The following is a 19,287-nucleotide window of genomic DNA, read 5'->3' on the forward strand; positions in this document are numbered from 1 at the left end:
TTTAAAGGATTCTTGGTGCGAGCTGTGATGTAAACATGCATTTACATATCCTGTGAAGCGTGTTGGGAATAGAAAGAATACATACCGGACAACTCAGATCGAGTTGTATTTCTTCATCCTTGTCGGGATCACAACATTTGTTAAAAATGTTGAGAATGTCAACTGAATTGATGCTTTCGCGCTTATGACAGGCTTTTATAAGCGAGAAAAAAAATACGTCCCGATCAGATCTTTCAACTCTACTTTCTGAAATGAGAACAGTAAAGAAGTGTAGTATTGAAGTAGCAAACGATATAATACAGAATTACAGACTGAATTACAGATAATTTATAGAACGTTTATAGCTAATATCCACTCTTCAAAAAAAATTTGAAAGCTTCATTTCAATTTTCTATTTCATTGTTTTTCTGGACTTTCGTGCATAATCAACTGATGCAAGGCCAAGGCAACACTTTTTAATGATATTGATATTCACAGATTAGACATAGCAAAACGAAGCCAACAAAACTTATCAAAGCAGGACATATGCAAAAGGTCTGAGATTTGAAAACAAGCATTTTTTGTGGCAAAATCAGTGAGATCACCTGATCATAAGATTTTATACTCATTGTCGCATATCTATTGAACAACCGAAAGCGATAGTATTTCTATAATAAACCCTTACAAGACGCGCATATTTCTTGGAAGATGGTTGACCACCTGGGGATTTGAACAAAAATTACAGTGGAAAATTGTTTTATAGGTACAAAAGAAGTCGAATATTTGTAATTTTCCCTGGAAAACGTTTGGGGTTCCTTAAAGAACACGAACGGGGAAAGAAAGCGATTTTGTTTGTGCTACAATACAGCCAATTTTCTTCACGAATTATTGAAGATGAAGGTATTTTACACTCGACCACAAAATAAAGCATGTCAGCAAAATGAAATTTGAGTACAAAGTGAAACCTAACAGCCAGGAATGGTGTTATTGAAAGAGGATCAAAGAAGTTTGAAGTGCTGGGATTTTATTTAATTACAATCATTTATAAAATCGTAATGCGCATTGAATAAATACGACATTTTTTTAAAAAAATAAATATGTTTCAATATCTCACGATGCCGTCTTCAGTATAATAAAAAGTGTTATGTATGTGATAAATGTATATGATACAGTGATTGTTTATACAATTATGAGTACATATAAATAAACTGAATATAGTGTTGAAACGAAAAACTTGAACGTTGAGATTAGGGTTATAGTTTTGTTAATGGGAAGGGCTTCTTTGATTTTTAGTGATTTTAAAGCAAGACAGCGAATAGTTTTCCATTAAGGTGATTTTAAATGGTGTCGATAGATATGCGAGTACTTGTCAGTTGTGGTGTGTTCATGGATTCTTGTGTGTTCCCTGATTCTGGTGACATAATGCCATTCATCTATACAATGAACGCAGCACAGAATGATTGGACTTTAAAACTTACTGCGGTAGTTTCTTATTTTACAAAACCAAAATTGGCAAATATTCTGCGTGTTTTTTGTAAACGGCCTGTCCACAAACAAATAGCGAACAAATACTTTCGGACAAAAAGTGAAACTACAAACTACAAATGTTACTTACTGACATTATATTACGACATAATTATTCACTTCTCATATTTACCGAAAAATGCTGAATGCGATCAATACTTGTAACCCAACTGTCACGTAAGCATTTGTAAAAAGACGCTTCATTTTTCTTGCTATTATATTCTGATTTTTCATCATCCGAATAGTTTACATCGTTTCTCTGTGGAGTTGAACTCATCTTTCATTAATTTTCTTTATACCTGGGATCCTATGATAATTCTTTCTTGAACTTTTGGGACTGTAGTTATCCTTCAGGGATGACTTTAGAGAAGTAACACTTTTAGCACACCGAACGAAATAAAAATAGCTTACTTGACGACTGTCTTAAAAATTAAATTATTGCTGCGTTTTCCCTTTGTACTCTGATATTTACATACGCCCATTTGCGGGTTTACGTACGCCCCCTTTAGATTACCTAAGGGCGTTATGTGGCTAGTTAATGCAACTATTAACCATCATTGGATGAATATAGACAGAACTCACAGATAAACTATGATGTTCGAGAATAACATATAGTCACATTTTATGAGATTAGGATGTAAGAAGAATGTATTCTAGAGGCGGGAAGTTATGCCCTACGAAGGGGAGAATGAATTTCTGCCAAAAGACAGAAAACATGCATGTGTAAATGAGAGCAAGTGTGTAGTTGGGAGGGCACAAGGAGTAGAGATAAAAATCGTGTGGATTTTAATTACTCTCAATTAATAGTTCTGAGCAATGGAGAATGTGAAAAAGGGAGAGGAAGAGTGGATGAGATGAAAAGAAATTTCAATGTCAAAAAAAATTATTAGCAAGAATGAAAGGTAATATTTACGAGACATCAGCAGCACTATCGATGTTGAATGTTTACAGACGGTGTCACTGTGGAAAAGACATTGGAAGTAGAACTTGAGGTTACAATAATGAAGATGACGAATTTATGTTTAAGAGTGACACAATTACACAGAATCAATATCGATAACGAGCAAGAACGCGATGAGTTTATAAGCAACATGCTTATACTGCTTTTCTAAAAAATTAAGGCATCTGCTTTGTGTAATGTATATCTTATGTCATTGAATGAAGGAGGTTTTGTCACTATGTAGCTAATGCATTGCACTCGTGAAATTTTCAAAATGTCCCTCGTTCTCAGTGAAAAAAACCATAACTTTTCAGTTTAGGTGGTTTAACAAGCTTACATGAACCCTTTGTAGGATATCACAAACAAATTTTTCGTATCTATGTATATATATTTATACTATATATTTAAAACTTTCCAAAACAAATCTCCATATAACTGAAACAGCCCGAAACATTTTAAAATTATTTCAAATTGTCACGAAACAACTCAGCATGATAAAGTCTTTGTTTCAGTTGAATCGAATATTGCTCATCTATTCATCTCAAAGTTAAATCTTTCATGTATAAGAGCATGCAGCTTGTAAATAAAAAATAGACATGCGTTCCAGTCTCTTTACTTGACCTCTAATTTCTCTTAATGTCCTGATCGCAACCATGCTGTTTGATCAACAGTTACTGCTGTGATCCTTTACTTGCATGGAAAGCAAAAAATGCAAATTTTCCTGGCGATTATACAGTATGTAAGCTATATCTATTTCGCAATGATCACGACTTATGATCGATTTCATCTTTATGCCAGATCATAAAACGCACTTGCGTCTTAAGCGGCTTTTACTTGGTTGGAAAACAACCTTGTAAAACTATAAAATGCCTTTCCAAGATATTCAAACCTAGATAAATTTTCCCTCTTAATTTATGTCTCTTCCCTTGTCGCCATATAATTTCGCATATTACGATAGCAACTCACCGAATTGCCTCCATGCTTCTTATTCTTGCCGTCTGCGAAATTAATTTCTTTCGACAATAGCTGAGATTGAATGCCCCCGAGTTAATTGCATGGAAAACGAATGAATCGTTTAATTTTTGATGCTCCAGGAAATGGCAACGAAAATCTTTATCAGGTATTCCAAATTGAATAATAATTAGACCATTGATGAGCTGTTTTAGTTTATTTTACTGACCTTCAATAGATCTGCCACTTTATGTAGCTAGCTATGTACTCTCGGGAAACTGGTTCTATACTTAGAAGTTCAGTTGTTGCTTTTTTAATCTCAATTGGCCCTGGTCTATTATCTTGGAAAAATGGAGGCGAATGTTTTCGTGACGTGATTTACAAGCAGTGCATGTTTACTCTAGTTACTACACATCGAATTTTTTAATTTTTGATTCCAAGTACATAATTATGAATTTCTGAAGTATATCTTCGATTTTACAAGAACCTGTTAGATCATAAATTTATCACTCTAATTTCACTTATAACCTATATCTGACGTTATTGAAGCCTTTAAAGGAGTTATAGTCGTTTCTCAATTGCAGAAAAATGAGCTAGTGAGCTAAGAGAATTAGCTTATATGTTTAATCTTTTGAAATATATAGCTAGCTTACATAAAAAAAACATAAAAGTTAGTTTTGCTGTAGATTGGTTAAATTATCATTTTACCAATATTTCATGACCGAGTGTATTTCGTTAATGATTTGCCAGGTTGTGTGAACATTTTTACTTTATAAAAGTATATGTAAAATATATTCACTCGAATTTTATCTCCTTATTATTTATTCATTCTATAGGTGTTCCAGCCCATCCACGAGACAGCTGGGAGATAGTGCCAAGCCCAACTGGTGCATGGGATGTTAGCAAATACTAATTGCGATCATTATCGAGATGAGAAAAATCATGTTTTCACAGCAAATTGTTGAATGTCTTCCTGAACCAACAACGCTACCTTCTTCTGTTGCATTTCCTAATACTTAAAAAAATCGAAAAAAATACTAAAAAAGATTGAGCTCATAAAATTTCTACAATTTTATTTAAACAGGTAGTATTAAAAACTGGAACTCTTTGAAATCACCAATGTTCAGAGCTTACATGATTCGGCAATAATTGATCCCCTATAGGAAGCGTAATTTCATATATGGAATCAATTTGTATGTTCTGTAAAATGAAAGGTTTCTCACTTTGGTAGCTAATACCCTACTTTGCTATTGTACGTAATTTAGCACAATAAATACTCATTGTTCTGTGTTTTGTTGAGCCATTTACAATCAAACTGCATGGTTATTACCATACGGTATAACAAGATTTGCACCGAATTATTCTAAATTACTCAGCGCACGAAATTACAATGATTTTAAAATTCCAAACTGTAAAAATGTCACATGTTTGCAGTGGTATGCTACTGGCGGTGCATGGTTGTTATGCAAATTATTAGCAAGATTGCAGTTTCTTGATACACATGCACTGTCACTTTTCATGGGGACATCATTTGCAAAAATAAGATACCATACAATGTATTAAATCTCGGTAAATGGCATGGTGATTTTTCTCGAACACACACGAGTGATTAATAAATTGCTTGATCGCGTCTAGTTACCTAAAGACTTAACTTACAATATCTTTCGGAGCAAGATTTGTGAAGAACATTGACGTCGCTTCTGGCACACACTTTGACATAATGTACCTTCGATGGTAACTTAAGTACAGCGGTTTGCTCGAGTGTGAACATTGTCTTTATTGTGGCACCTGCTTCGTTCTGCACTTCAACAATGTACAGCAAGTTTCCTTACCAAGCTTTCGAGGTTGTGTCCAGGATACTTTTATGTCTTCAGTTTTATTATGGAACTCGATTTTGATTTCCATTGGCTGTGTCGGAAGAACTGCGCGGAGAATAAAAATGCTTTGTTACAAGGTTGATCGACGCACTATGCAAGTGTTAAATTTTTTAGCCACATTCATGTAATTTTATTAAATCATTCAAAATTAAATTTTTTGCTATAGCGCATCACATAGAGACATTCATTCACGCTAAATCCTATTCTATGTCGAAGCCAGAAGATATCAATATTGTAAGAACAAAGAAAAATATTTTGTACGAATGGACAGACATGCATACAAGTTTTTTTAACAGCTTTATAAAGATAATAAACAGCACAACATCAGGCCTAGATTTTTTACAAAAAGGCCAAATAGCACAGTTACCTAAAGAAAGGCTAACTTTCTCGGAGCATGATTCTTCAAAGAGGCAAAGGGAACGACGAATGCACACCCTAAAGATGGCATTTTCCATGTCTTTCACATTCGTAATGACATATTCGTTCTTTCTGGCTTCTCGTACAGATATTTTAATGTCATACTTTTGCTGCTGTAATCTGAGCCGTGGAAAATTTGCACTACATAGCCAAGTATGTCTTTCTTGTTATAATCACTCCGAGACCATGTTAGTATCGCTTCGTTACCATGGTACGTCAAATGTATTGCTGACGGAGGTGATACATCTATTAGAATTACGAGCAGAATTACATGAATTCATCCTTCGGCAATAAAATACAGTAACTGTGCTGTGTCTTTATGCTAGCTAAATACGTGTGAAAGGTTGCTCTTGGTATTCAAAATAAAACTCGGATTGCATGAAGATAGCAGTTTGTGATCATAGACAGTACATGATAATATGTCAGAAGATTGTTAAATTTCAAGGGGAGGGGTATCCTCCAATAAATTTCATGTTTACATAAAAATCTGAATGCAGGCATATACGCAAAGAGACTGAAAACGGATTTACTTTAGTCGGCGAATAGAAAATTTTATTGCTAAAATAATAAAATCATCTGTCTCTGTGATAGTTGGAGTTCTCTCGAAAACCAGATGGTACTTTATAATATTGGTCGTTACAAAGCTGTTAGGAAATCTAAAGGAAAGTCGACAAAGAGCTAAAAAACTTTGTCGTCAACTGCATTTTGAGCCAAGGTATAAAAGATCCGTACACGAAAACAGTTGCATTTTATTGCAAAATACACGGCACTTACTTCAGCCCATGAAAACAATAACATGACGTCAAAAAAACCCCATTTCTTAAATTTCCTTTTTCTTTTAATCGTCAAAGTTATAGTTGACGATTTTAACATTTTGTCGCGTATATTCTTCGACAGTAAGACTTTGTTTTATTAAGGTTTCTCTAAGAATGACGAGCTATACTATAATACGAACCTATGACAATTATTTTATTTGGGGAAATACTTTTAGTCCACCCACCCCCTGTATGAACAAGAGGTATGTTTATTATTCATTGTATTTTAAATTTTAAGAAAAGTTCTACCCAGTTCTACCCTGGCCATGAAGCTACATGATGTTGACAAAGATTTTTACAGCCAAAGCTTTATATAATAGTGTGGAGACCTTTTTTCAGCAATCTGGCTTCACCTAAAGTGCCCGTATCATTCGAAGGGAAATTATCTATTCAGATGGAGTTGACTATTTTAAGAACATTTGAAATATATTTTATAAGACGTAGATTATTTCCTCTGAGGGTGACATAGGCACTGTCATGTAAGAAATGAAAGATATTTGCTGCATTTGTTTGCCCAGGCTTATTAAGAAACCGAGTGGAGATATGTGAGAGGACTCAAGAGCAGATCAGTACACAAATTCGAGACCTAAGATTGATAGCTTGCACATACTCGGGAGTTTTTCACAAACACCTCCGACGTCAAATATATTTTCGTCATCGTTTGAGGTGCACAAACCTGGAGAGTCTTCAACCATTTTGCCCGGAGAACAAATCTTGTTTTGCAACGTTGTTGTGACGTTGATGCATATGCGCACGCAACAGAAGTGGACGCCGTGTGGTAGAAACTTTGACAGAGATTTCGAGTGAACAGTCTTTTCCAAAGTCCGACCAACTTCCATCCAATTTTTCTTTTGTTTGTTTATTAGATACTGCACGGAAAACACCGACTTCCATCGCATTGGTGCAAGCCACGATAGTTTTTTGCGGGAGAAGACGATTTCGGTCGGATACCCGGGGTATTCTCATAAAACAGAAATATTCCAGTTTAAATACCGCACGTTCTCCATTAACGATAAGCAATGTCACGTGTTTACATACACAAACAAATGATAGGTGTACAAAAGTTAAATGATACCTGTGGCATATGCAGTTATGAAAAAAGTATATCGAACTTTACCCAGTTATCGTGCATTTGATATTTTGTTTTACGCATATATTTACATATCGATGAAAAAGAAGCTCTTCAGGCTTTAGCTTTCCAATGATGTGTTTTTCATTGTATAACAATAACAAATGATCAAGTACTCCTCAAATAGCAATTTCAATTCAGAATTCCACATTTTGGAATTGAATACAAGTGTTGTAGGTAATCAAGGACAGATACGAGACACAGAATCGACAGTAAAACTTGTTGTTTCATAGCTTTTGTTTAAAATGGTATAGGAAAACCCTCATCGACTGCACTCAATTCTATTAGCTATTTCAGATTGTTATGAATTGAAAAAATATATTATTTGAAAGGTGAAGAGCTAATCTCTTTTTCTATACAAAAATACAAGCGTAAAATACCACTTTAAAAATGCAAGATCACACTGTATCCTGCAGTCACTTAATCATCGGGGGCTTGGGATATCATTGGTGTCCGAGTATACGTATCAAGACATTCATAATTTTTCGTTTGTGTGTCCCTTTTGGAAAAAACACCTTCAAATTCATCTTCTTACTTGAACGTTTATCTTATGAATGCCAGACTTTTTAAAGTCAAAACAAATTCTCAAATTGATGGTTAGGTAAGTCATGCACCAAGACATCACGCGGTCATAAGAAGAAAAGTGGTTAGAAATAATTAATATCAGGCAGTTTCATTGTTATATAAGTTTGTTAGTTGATCATAAAGTAACCAATAAACCCTTACAACGGTTAGCCAGTTTAAAGCTTGGGTCTAAAAACCAAGAACTTTGGAGGAAAAATTTTACTGGTTTTGTTGTTTGGTTAGTCTAAAGACGGTTTCGTAAATTCAGGGCATGGGTTGTATCTTCCTTATTTAGCCACTTGGGACGCGAATTGTATCCTTATTTTGTATTTCATTTCTCGTTACAAACTTGAAAGCATAATTAAAGGCTCATAAAAGCAGGTTTTATTGTGAAATGATCAGATCGTGCTGCCTTTGTTGTAAACTTACCGATTCTTTTCAGAGTCATATTGTGTTTTATCTTTGTGTGTACCGTCTTAATCTGGCATTTGTAACTTCCAAAATCATTTACATCTCGAGCATTCACCTTTAGCACACTTCTATCTCTTTCCTTGAAAACGTTTTTTGTCACAGTTCCATTTTTACTGTGTTTCCATTTGAACGTTGGAGCATCTGCATTATCTTTGAGATTCACGGCGCAAACCAGCTCGGCCGGTTCATTTATCCACGTCTTTTCGACAAATGATGATTTTTCCTCGTCAAGTAGCATGTCTATACGGAAAGATGGTCAATTTTAAGTTTTTGAGCACAAAACACAAAGATTTACGCTCGTACATGATATGAGATGCGCAAAAAGATACTACCAGATACAGTCAGTGTAGATTGCTCATACTCGCACTCAGTGGATGCGAGTGTGAGTAATCTACACTGATACAGAATGCATTCTTCCAAACATAATATATAGTTTTATCTTGATGAAATACAGTCTACTTCCAACCGAATGCAACGAAAACTGTATAGGAGCGTGCCTACAGTCTGTTCTTCAAGTTAATCCTATAAGGGATGATTATTAAAAAATTTCTGCAAAGCCTTTCTTAAAAGCTATAGTAACTTAACACAGACGCAACTTGTAAAATGAGGAAAATTTTTACTTTCAATTTCTAAAATAGTAATCTTAATTCTTAAAGAGATCAGGCTTGCATACAATTGCGTCTTTTGTAATTAGATGCTGTAGTTCGTTGAATATCAAAATGGGTGAAAGGTTAGTTTTCAGTTTTCATATAATAAAGCTGTGTTGAAACAATTAACCACTCGATTCATTTTCAAGTTCTTCCTTATGCAAGTAATTTCCACGAAACATGTTGCTCGCGGAAAACAATTTATCATCAAAAACAATTTATCTAATTCATAATTGGGTGCCTGAAATCAGGCTTTTACATCTGATTCGTATTTTTATCTGCATTTTTGCCCATTAAATATCATAGTAAATCACGACTTAGATTATTAATGTAACTAGCTAAGTGCTAAGTAATGGAAACGCTTAGCAAACAAACGCTTGCATATATACGTGCAGTATAAATATATACTGCACGTGTATATAAGTGTTTAACTGTATATATATATGACATTGAAATACAGGTAAAGCAGAAATTTTAAGGGTGAATGGAATCAAATCACGTACAATTGTTCACTTTTTAATTGTTTGTGACATTTGCAAAGGATCGTGATGATATTCATTTTGTTAATGAAAAATCTCACGCTGGCAAACGGATGAGTTAACTCTCGAAACTGTCAAAAAACGTAATTATCAATAAATAAATAATGACGTATTCATTGCTTGGAGAAAAATTGAGACTCCTTCACACGATACGCCATCATAAAATAAACTGTTTTGATGTTTTCTATATACTGAATGCCTTATCAATGCCGCAGTTGCTAATTTCTTTGATTTTCTCATTTGAAGTCAAAATTTTGCGAAACTGTGTTAAAGATATACCTCTTTCGAACTATTACGCTCAGTAGCTGTTACCGAACTATTACGGTTTCAAACTCTTTGTAAAAAAACAGGATCCCAAACCCTAATAGCAACTGTTTTCCATTGTGTCTGAAACTTGACTCAGTTCACAACGATTGATCAAACTGCCATCAAATAACCTAAAACTTTGAAAGTTCTTCTTTTCAAAATTATAGATCAAAATCATCAAGCGAAATTCAGATTTCCATCCGAAGTATTCAAAAAGAAACAAGCAATTGAAAATCTAACACAACCTTATTCAGCTGCGTACAAATATGTATTTGTGTTCTGTTCGTTCACTTGAACAACTATGAAGGAAAATAACTGCAGAATGAAGCGAACTTAGCAAGAGTAATTTTGCTACAAAGCTTACGCAACTGTAAAAATTTGAGCTCACTTCTTCTGTTGCAAAAGGCTTTTTAAGAATTATCCATTGAAGATTGACGTGTAGGCGCTTCTTCGACAATATATAGCTAATTATGACCATGCAAGTGTTAAACAAGAGCTCTGGACGTGCGTTTTTGCAAAGCTGATTGCGATTAATCAATAATTAAAAACGTAATGAAGTCTTAATTTAAAGTTACAAAGAGTCAGTTGAAACTAAACTTTGCGTAGATAAAAAAATATCCATTTTATTAAAAATACACAACAAAATTCTTCTGCTAAATAATTCCGCATTCCTTTAAAAAATTAATTCCGTTTGTCGTTTTCCCAGTGAATAAATACAAAAACATTCGAAAAGTAAAAAAATTTTCTTCGTATTAAACGGGATGGCTTCTATACCGAGAACGTGTAATAAATTATTGAAAACGTAATAAGACCTTCTTTTTTGTTTATTTTCAAATTTATAAAATTTTAATAAGTTTAATCGTATGTTTAACTTAATGACGTAATTCAGTCTTTGTTGCTTTTTAATTATTCTACAGGGTGCCCAAAACTGTCCCCTCTCATATAAAAATCATTCTCGAGCATTATTGTACCTATGGAAATTGATTTGAATTATACATAAACGGTGTGAGTAATTTATTCGACAAATTAATTATAATCAAACAATTTGATAGAAGCAAGCAAAACGGTTTTTCTAATGAAAGCTTTTCTGTCCAAGAAGTATAATAACAAGCATTCAACAAAAGATGAATATTTGTGTAGGGGGAAGGGACATTGTTTGAGACATCTTAAACAATGTAGAGAAAAATATGCGTCTACCAACTCGGGCAAATAAATAATTTTAGTTGTCATTAATTCTTGATTTTTCAACTAGTTCTCGTTTGCTCGTTCGTACTTTTCATATATGTTAGTCCCATATCTTTAGCTATGGACAAGCCTTGCACTCACGCTTCAAGAGCAACCTCTGCATGTAGTTCACGACCATGCTCACGACACTGACTGATCTTGACTATATTTGATCAATGAACATCGCCAAAAACCAATGCTGAGCTATAGCATACCATTCAAAGGCGTATAGTTTTGCCGTACTTACCAACAATGGTCACTACCGTGTACTTCGTTAAAATGTCAGTCTTGCTTTTATTCAACGGGACGAACATAATTCCGTAGTCTCCCGTATGGTTAAACGTCGTTTTTAAAACGGTGATCTTTGCACTAGTGTACGACAAATCCATCTTATCTGCCCAACTATTGCTGCCTGGTCTTAATTCTGTATGACCACGATGTAATTCTATTAACTTCCTTCTCTTGCTGTCGCTTTTGTGGACGTACAAATTTATTTTCCAAGAATCTCGAAAGGAAACGTTCATCTCGTAGTGCCATTTCAACTCTAACTTGCTACCGACCATGAGCCGAAGAATGTCCGGTGGGCAATCGAGATTCTTAACGTATTGGGCCGCGTTCAAAAGAACGATTCCTACAATTATGAAAAACGTCGAAATGTTTGCCATTCTGAATTCATTATCAAAATACGAGATCAAACCGAAACAAACAGACGGCTTTGCTTTCGTTGCGATAATTACCTGCGAAAAGAACAAAGCTGCGTAGAACCGCTTTAGCGATCTTACAATCTCCCATTTCAAAATATGCGTGTCATCAAGATAGACTATCGATAAATTGCAGTACACGAGATAACTCATGAAAATATTCATCGCTTTTCCATTTTATGTTGAGAATCGAAAGATCAACTGATAAAAAGCAACATGATGTCCTTCGAGTAAAATAAACGGCTGGCAGTTAATTTTTAGATTTCCGCACTGGGAAATCACTCAAGCAGCATTTCCCAATCTGTCGAAATCGAGTGCTCGAAAACATCACAAGCTCTAGTCAAAACGCATTATATTCCATTTCAAGTGGAACAATTTAAGAAATCGGTACAGGTGTCGATGAAAGTTAATTGAAGTTTGAGGTTGAGCTTCGCGGGAATCGTCGTATAAGTGGTTTGGTTGAGTTAATAACTTCATCTAACTATAAAACGTAAGATTAAAATTCCAAAGGACCTGGAAAACTCGAAAGGGAAAATCACTCAAGATCATTAAACGGCGAAGAAATCCGACAAATAGATTCAAATCACTGAACAAAATCAGCTGTATGTTTGTTAAAATATGCTATGTGTATTATTTATGCAACACAGCAGCCGACTATTTTCAGTTAGAATTTTATCGTGCAAGACATGCATCTTGTTTCATTCTATATCTGCGATCTGCTTCACATTCGCATTTTATTTCGATAACCTTTTATAGAGTATTTGTTTCTCCTATGATTAATCATTGAATCATTTACACCTTCTTGATTCAACAATTTATTTTTTATTTCATAAATGTCATGCATATATAAGTGCCCGATGGCGTGAATGATAAAATTCCATTCAGTAGCAAAACCAGCCCGTTTTCTACTCCTAAAATGCAAATATTGTTGTGTTCAATCAGTGGAAGTACATGAAATGAATGGAATACATTTTCTAGAGAAATGAATAAAAATTTTTGCTGTAAAATTCGCACTGTAGGACTAAAAGATCGTGGTGATTCGCTACAAAAAATTTCTTTTGCCGATTTAGTTAATATAATATGACACACACCCCTCCCCCCCACACACAAAAAGGCGAGGTTTTTATACATGGATTTGTAGCATTTGTCTGGATTTCCTTTGGACGGAAAGGAATGAAGCAACTGTAAATGAAAGACACGTAGCCAGAACGATGATTGGGGGGCCCATATTCATATAACCATTTTATAATCAGTAAAAAACAATGGATTTCAAAAGAAACTAATACGGCATGTCATTTATATATCCTTGAATATGCCTCCCCTCCCCCCAATCATTGTTCTGGCTACATGGTTGGAAAATGTGTGTTTCAGTCCTGCTATGTAAATTTCAAAGTTTTATCGTAACATTCTTATTTATTTCTCTAGTAATTCATTGTTCTCTCAGTAAGTGAACGGAGAAAATTTGAGCAGCAAGACTGAATAAGCGAGCCAGGTGAACTACTGATTACAATGAAACCTTCTTTTCTATGATTTACAAACTTGCACTCGAAACCATCGTAATGATACTCCCCGACACAAAATCTGTAGAACTTCTATTATTATAAACATATTGCCATACTTCCCCGACGATCTAATATTCCTATCAGTAAAAACAGTGTACATTCCTTTGTTTGAGTGCTTTTGTTTGAAAATCCTGCAAGAAAATTTTATTAACTATACATTTACAAAATGATGGACAGTGCAACTTTTCTACTTCTAAAGTGAAGAGATGGCTGAAGTTGAGGTGACATAGGGATTTTTACTTCCTTGATAATGTTATATAGGGGCTTCATAGAGATTGTTATCTCCTTGATGAGGTTCAATTGGCGTAACATAGGGAATGTTACCCTCTTGACGAGGTTCAATTGCATTGACATAGGGATTGTTACTTTCTTGAGGAGATTCAGTTGGGGTAACATAAGGATTGTTATCTTCTTGATGAGGTTCAATTGGCGTAACATAGGGATTGTTACCCTCTGGATGAGGTTCAACTGGGTTAACATAGGGATCATTGCCTTCTTGATGAGATTGCATTGTGCTTGGAAACTTATCCTTCTTCAAACTTTCATACTTCGGATCATTTTCTCTGAAAGTACTTAAACTGGCGTACTCAGAATTTTCAGGAGCATTAACACTATTGTTGCTTTCAATGGAAGAAACTGGATTGTCGAAACTTTTAGATAATCCAAACTCCTCTGTTCCGGCAGCGTGGTCAGCTGACATTCTCGTTTTTTTCATCTTTGTCCAGACCACTAAGGCAATCGACAAGAGAAGCAACACGACAAATAAAACTAACATGATTACAAACGGAATGAGGTACTTGTCGTCGTCTGAGCTTCTAGTGATCTTTCTCATCTGCATCCTTAACCCTTTACCGGGGTCATTTCGAATTTCGCACAAATATTCTCCGAAGTCGTTTTCTTCAAGAGACGTAATGACAAGAGCATTTCCCATGATTTTTATTCTTTCGTTGTTGGTGATGATTTTCCCGCCTCTTTTCCACTGTGTTGTAGTGTTCAAAGCACAAAAAAGAGCCGCTGTATCGCCCAGCATAGTAAACACATTTATGGTAGAAAATTTTGGTAGAATCTCTGCAGTAAAGATAGATAAAGTCGTTAAGTTGAGAGACGACTCACAACAATTTAACATGTGATCGTGTTAAGAGGCGTAAGAAGCAAGTGAAAGTTAGGAAGGCACAAGATTTTTGAGGCAGTTATTCATTGAAAAAGAACACTTTTTTGTAAAAAAAGAGTGCTTTTCTTCTTAGAAAGGGCGTCTATGTATTGGTGATGTAAACATGAAACAGTATTCAGAGCCTTGGGCCAGAGGTCTTTCCACCTGCCCTTTGGACGGGGATACTGAAACGGGCAAAAATATTCTAAAACAGTCAATTTGCAAATATTATTCGTTTTCAGCTTTTCATATTTTTGAAAAATGCAAATTGAAAAAAGGAAAAGGCATTCAAACAATATTTCGAACATGCTGCGAACAAAACCTATATCCTTGCAATACATGCAGCATTACAGAGATTTGAGTGGCTACTTATTAGTTATTACATACTTGCAAATTGTTACATGCAAAATAAAAAAGAATTGCATCAAAATTAAATAATTTTCTCATCAAGTCTGAAAATTCAAAGTTTGTAGATAAATGCTAGTTCAAGGCAACAAGCGACAATTGACTGAATTTCTGAGCTTTTAGAGGAATACGTTTAAAAATATACTTCAACATTCGTTCCTTAGTGAATGGGAAAAGTTCGAATCCTGGCTAACGCCCTGAATGTATTTACGATACTGAAAACTGAAGTACTAAAAATAATGACACAATTAACACGTTTAGCAAGTCAAAAAGAACTGTTCGCGAGCACAGACAAAAATGGTTTTATGGGGGTAACATTGAACAAGCTCCGTCCTCCGCGGAGGCCTCGAATTTCATGTGTAATATAAATGCACTAGATGTACAACAATAAGCGCTGCATGATGGCAGTGATAACACCACAATCTCATAGTCTTCAACATCATTTCCCCTGCGTTCCTATGTATCAGCGGCAGCAACATCAAGTGGTCATGCACGAAACTCGAAGTCTCTGTGGAGGAAAGAGTTGGGAAGAGTGCCATAACATTGCACATAGGTTACAAAACATAAATAAATAGAATTTCTATGAACAAGTGGATCTTTCTCTAGCTTTGCTTACAGCTTTGCATTAGTTAAACGAAATTACACTAAGTAAATCAATCTTTGTCGTGGATGAGAATCATACTGTCCAACATTTACAGTGTATAATGCTGAATGCTACTTGATGAGTGTGAACATTCCAAAAATATAAATCGAGTTATTGTTACTGTGAAACTTCTATTTGCAAAGTCCTTATCGAGCAAACTTCATCTTTTGTATATTGCATTTGTTCATGCCTTTTTACATTAAAGTTATAATGCACAAATCCACAGAAAATTTACTTGGATAGCAAGACAAGTCGTTACAGATGGGCAGATGAAGATTGCAAACGGTAAACTAGCCAGTTTTCAAACAAATTCATTCTCTCATTCATCTTTGCTGCGTCACAAGCAAACAAAATAGTCATTTTGGTGTGACGTTTGCACTTGTTGTGAGAATACAGTTACATGGGAATAAATTTGATGTTTTATTTCATGGTTCTTTCAAAAACTTGAAAAATATTTCAATAATTTGTTTCCTTCGTTTTTAAAAGTATCAACGAATTTTACTATTCAGTGTGTTAAATCAAAATTCAACACCTATACATTGTTTCTTTCTTGTAAAGTGAACTTACCCACGCACGTCTTTCCGTCCCCAAAAAAAGTTTGATCACAGGGTACGCATGTGAAACTGCCAATCGTATTATTGCATGAAGCATTAGCTGGACAAGCAGATTGCTGGCATTCATTGATATCTGAAACGTACATAACATGGATTCGTTACGTTCTGTGTTTAAGCATATATTTCGACAATCAACTGACCCACAGAGCTTGTTCCAGTGGCGCAACCAGACATGAACTACTAGGTGGCCTACTGTCGAACGCCGAAAGCGTGAGCCTTTCTTGGGGCGAGGTCAAGGGAAATGCTCCCCCTGCGAAATTTCTAAATTCAAAGTACCTCGATAGCGATTTTCCGTGTTTCTGGGGAGTGATTTTGCAAAATTCTGCAAGTTATTTGCCATAGAAAACAATGGCGTGATGGTAGTGGTGCCAATGGGCCGTGACCCCCCACCCAGCTTGGGGGTGCTGAATTGACTAAAAGGCATTAAATTTTGAAGTTACGTTGGATAAATGCATTTGAAAAAAATGGCATTTTAGACCTTCTTGATTTAAAGTGCATATGAAACGAAAATTTTGCAAGTTAAAATATGTTTGAAATGCTTAGAACTTTTGAACTGACAGTTCACTTTGTAAAACAATTAATGCATATCTCTTTATATTCTCGTGACTTTAACGTTTCTTTTATTGCTAACATTGTTAAGAACATAAATAGGTATTTCATAAGCACGTATCGCCATCCCCCCTCCTCAATCAATGAATTTCGTTCCTGATCACCAATACTTCGACTTGTGAGAACAAAAACAGCTTTGAGAGAGAGTGCAAGTTAATTCGACTGAAACACTAACCTACGCAGGTTTTTCCGTCTCCTGTAAATCCATCTTTACAACCTCCAGAGCCACTGAAACTTCCTTCGGTCATGTTCATTTGCTCGCTAGTTGTTTCACGACGTTCACGAAGGGCAACAAACTCCTCTTGACGGGATTCCCCTTCAATGACTTTCCGATCTACATGAATATGAAACCGTTAGTTTTAAGGTCCTAATTTTTTGTGTTTAGTCAATTTTTTTGTTTTCATCGGACAACTAAGCTCTCCTTCCATACATCTTTTGAGACTCAAGTTCCGCCCGCGACACTTTGGTACATGTTTTGAACGCATTGCTTCCAAAAATCTATAATGCGCTTGTCCTTGAACTTGGAAGAGATGGTGGGCAAGTTCGCCGACAGTCATAAAAACGTCAATGTTGTGCATGATTACTTTTCAAAAAGTTCAAGCTGCAGAGCGATCTATCACTAGAGTTTTTTATTTTCCACCGATGAAAGAAAATTTTTGGTGTGAACATCGCAAAAATTATCTTATAGCTTGTGCCTCTCTACCCGAAAACGGCAAACGCTACCTCTGTCTAGATTCTGTAAATATATTCTTTTTTATTTATGATAACCCAGTTGCTAGATTCGGTTACTCTTAGGTGGCACTGTCCACGAGCAGGGCGATAAATCATTAACGCCATACCGCTTAAATTCGGAAAAGACCACTTGTTAAACAGATTAACAGCAGAAGAGAGCAACGTTCAGAGGTGGCGTAACTAGAACGTTAATTGGGGAGTGCATATTCATATGTTCAGTTTTGAAATTCAATTCACTTTCAAAAGAAATCAGTAGGGTACAACGGAATACATTAATAATGCACCACCACACACTCCCCCTAACTAACGTTCTAGTTACGCCTCTGGCCACGTTACATTAACACTAGGCACGACTACGACGGGTTAAGAGATTTTTTAAAGCGATGGAGCAACGGTACCACCCTTTTCCGGAAACCGCTGTCCTTACACATGATAATCTATAGCTATATATATACTTGTGAAACTTTGAACAACCCACGACTGATCCATTGATGCTGTATCTATGACTTCATTGTTCTCTCGTACTTCTTCCTGCATGCTGTTCATTCCTTGAATGAAATTAAAATCGATCAAAGTCGATAACTTATAATAACTGTTCAGTTAAGAAACAGTTAATGGAAAATTCATTGAAGCTAAAGTGCGCATTAACAGTTGTGAACTACTCATTTTGCAGTCAAACAGAATTACTTCTCTAAGTTCTCTTACCGAAATACTTTTTTTGTTCGCAAATAAACTAGATATATGGGCTTTCCCACAAGGCACGAGGCATATTCTTTCGCCGTAAAGAAATTTATTCGCTTTTGTTGGAACTGGACTTCATGTTAAGGGAACAAAGCAAATTACCGCCAAAGGTAATATAGCGTTCATCCATGTCAGTTATGCTTTAGGGTATATTTATTATAAATTGAACAGTTCTATACCATATATATATATAGCAGTCCCAGCAGCTATACCACGCAGGCAGTCCAGAAGTCCAACAACTTACCCGATACAAGGAAGACAAGATGAACGAATGACACCACTTTCAAATTCATCATTTTCCTTCCGAGAACTACCAAAGCCAAATCTGTCGATTACAATGAATGAAATTTTACGATACAATATACGATAGAATTTAGTATAAAACTGACTGTAAAATAACGTATACGATTCTACGCACATACGAGTCCACAGAGGGTGGAAAGTTTTTCGTATAAAAATCAGGAACTGACAGCGAACGTTGCTATGTCCATCTGAAGAAACAAATTGATTCCTTGTTCGCATCGAGGCGTCGTCTAGAACAAAAGACGCAGCGGGCGAACATTCCACTTCACATGCCTGCATTCAAATAAAGGTACACACAATCACGCTTCAAGCATAAACATCATCAGACATAACATACTTTGGATTTCGCCTCTGTTCGTTGACTACCCTGCCCACAAAGGCAGGAATTTATGTCAGTGTGAATTTATGTCATTGTATATGAAATCGTCATAAAAGCTTGGGCAC

At 35.5% G+C, this 19,287-nt stretch overlaps 2 protein-coding genes and 1 long non-coding RNA gene across 3 annotated transcripts; 1 reads left to right on the forward strand and 2 right to left on the reverse strand.

Annotated features, from left to right (window-relative positions):
* Positions 1-3,798: 3,798 nt before the first annotated feature.
* On the reverse strand, positions 3,799-12,229 carry LOC124442049. Its single transcript, XM_046992568.1, has 7 exons — positions 12,121-12,229; positions 11,631-12,014; positions 8,626-8,907; positions 7,180-7,464; positions 5,639-5,934; positions 5,051-5,316; positions 3,799-4,409 (listed from the first exon to the last, which is right to left on the reverse strand). Exons 1-5 carry the CDS (start codon positions 12,173-12,175, stop codon positions 5,732-5,734), a joined length of 1,209 nt encoding a protein of 402 aa, XP_046848524.1. The 5' UTR covers positions 12,176-12,229; the 3' UTR covers positions 3,799-4,409; positions 5,051-5,316; positions 5,639-5,731.
* Positions 12,230-12,512: 283 nt separating this feature from the next.
* LOC124441777 lies at positions 12,513-13,816 on the forward strand. The gene is made up of 2 exons (XR_006946997.1): positions 12,513-12,686; positions 13,510-13,816. It is a non-coding gene; the product is annotated as an uncharacterized LOC124441777 (long non-coding RNA).
* On the reverse strand, positions 12,887-19,096 carry LOC124441766. Its single transcript, XM_046992236.1, has 6 exons — positions 18,959-19,096; positions 18,785-18,865; positions 18,255-18,347; positions 17,243-17,401; positions 16,412-16,531; positions 12,887-14,714 (listed from the first exon to the last, which is right to left on the reverse strand). The coding sequence occupies exons 2-6, from the start codon at positions 18,834-18,836 to the stop codon at positions 13,900-13,902; spliced, it is 1,239 nt and encodes a 412-aa protein (XP_046848192.1). The 5' UTR covers positions 18,837-18,865; positions 18,959-19,096; the 3' UTR covers positions 12,887-13,899.
* Between the last annotated feature and the right edge of the window lie 191 nt (positions 19,097-19,287).

This window comes from Xenia sp. Carnegie-2017, unplaced genomic scaffold, assembly GCF_021976095.1.
Source record: "Xenia sp. Carnegie-2017 unplaced genomic scaffold, XeniaSp_v1 HiC_scaffold_1, whole genome shotgun sequence".
In the NCBI taxonomy this organism is placed as follows: Eukaryota; Metazoa; Cnidaria; class Anthozoa; order Malacalcyonacea; family Xeniidae; genus Xenia; species Xenia sp. Carnegie-2017.

Coding starts and splice junctions, on each gene's coding strand:
- LOC124442049 (XM_046992568.1), bottom strand. CDS start 12,175: ATGGGAGATTGTAAGATCGCTAAAGCGGTTCTACGCAGCTTTGTTCTT. Junction 12,015..12,120: donor CAGCTTTGTTCTTTTCGCAG/GTAATTATCGCA, acceptor TCATAATTGTAG/GAATCGTTCTTTTGAACGCG. Junction 5,935..7,179: donor AATGGTTGAAGACTCTCCAG/GTTTGTGCACCT, acceptor TAATTCTAATAG/ATGTATCACCTCCGTCAGCA.
- LOC124441766 (XM_046992236.1), bottom strand. CDS start 18,836: ATGATGAATTTGAAAGTGGTGTCATTCGTTCATCTTGTCTTCCTTGTA. Junction 16,532..17,242: donor AGACGGAAAAACCTGCGTAG/GTTAGTGTTTCA, acceptor TGTACGTTTCAG/ATATCAATGAATGCCAGCAA. Junction 14,715..16,411: donor GGACGGAAAGACGTGCGTGG/GTAAGTTCACTT, acceptor TCTTTACTGCAG/AGATTCTACCAAAATTTTCT.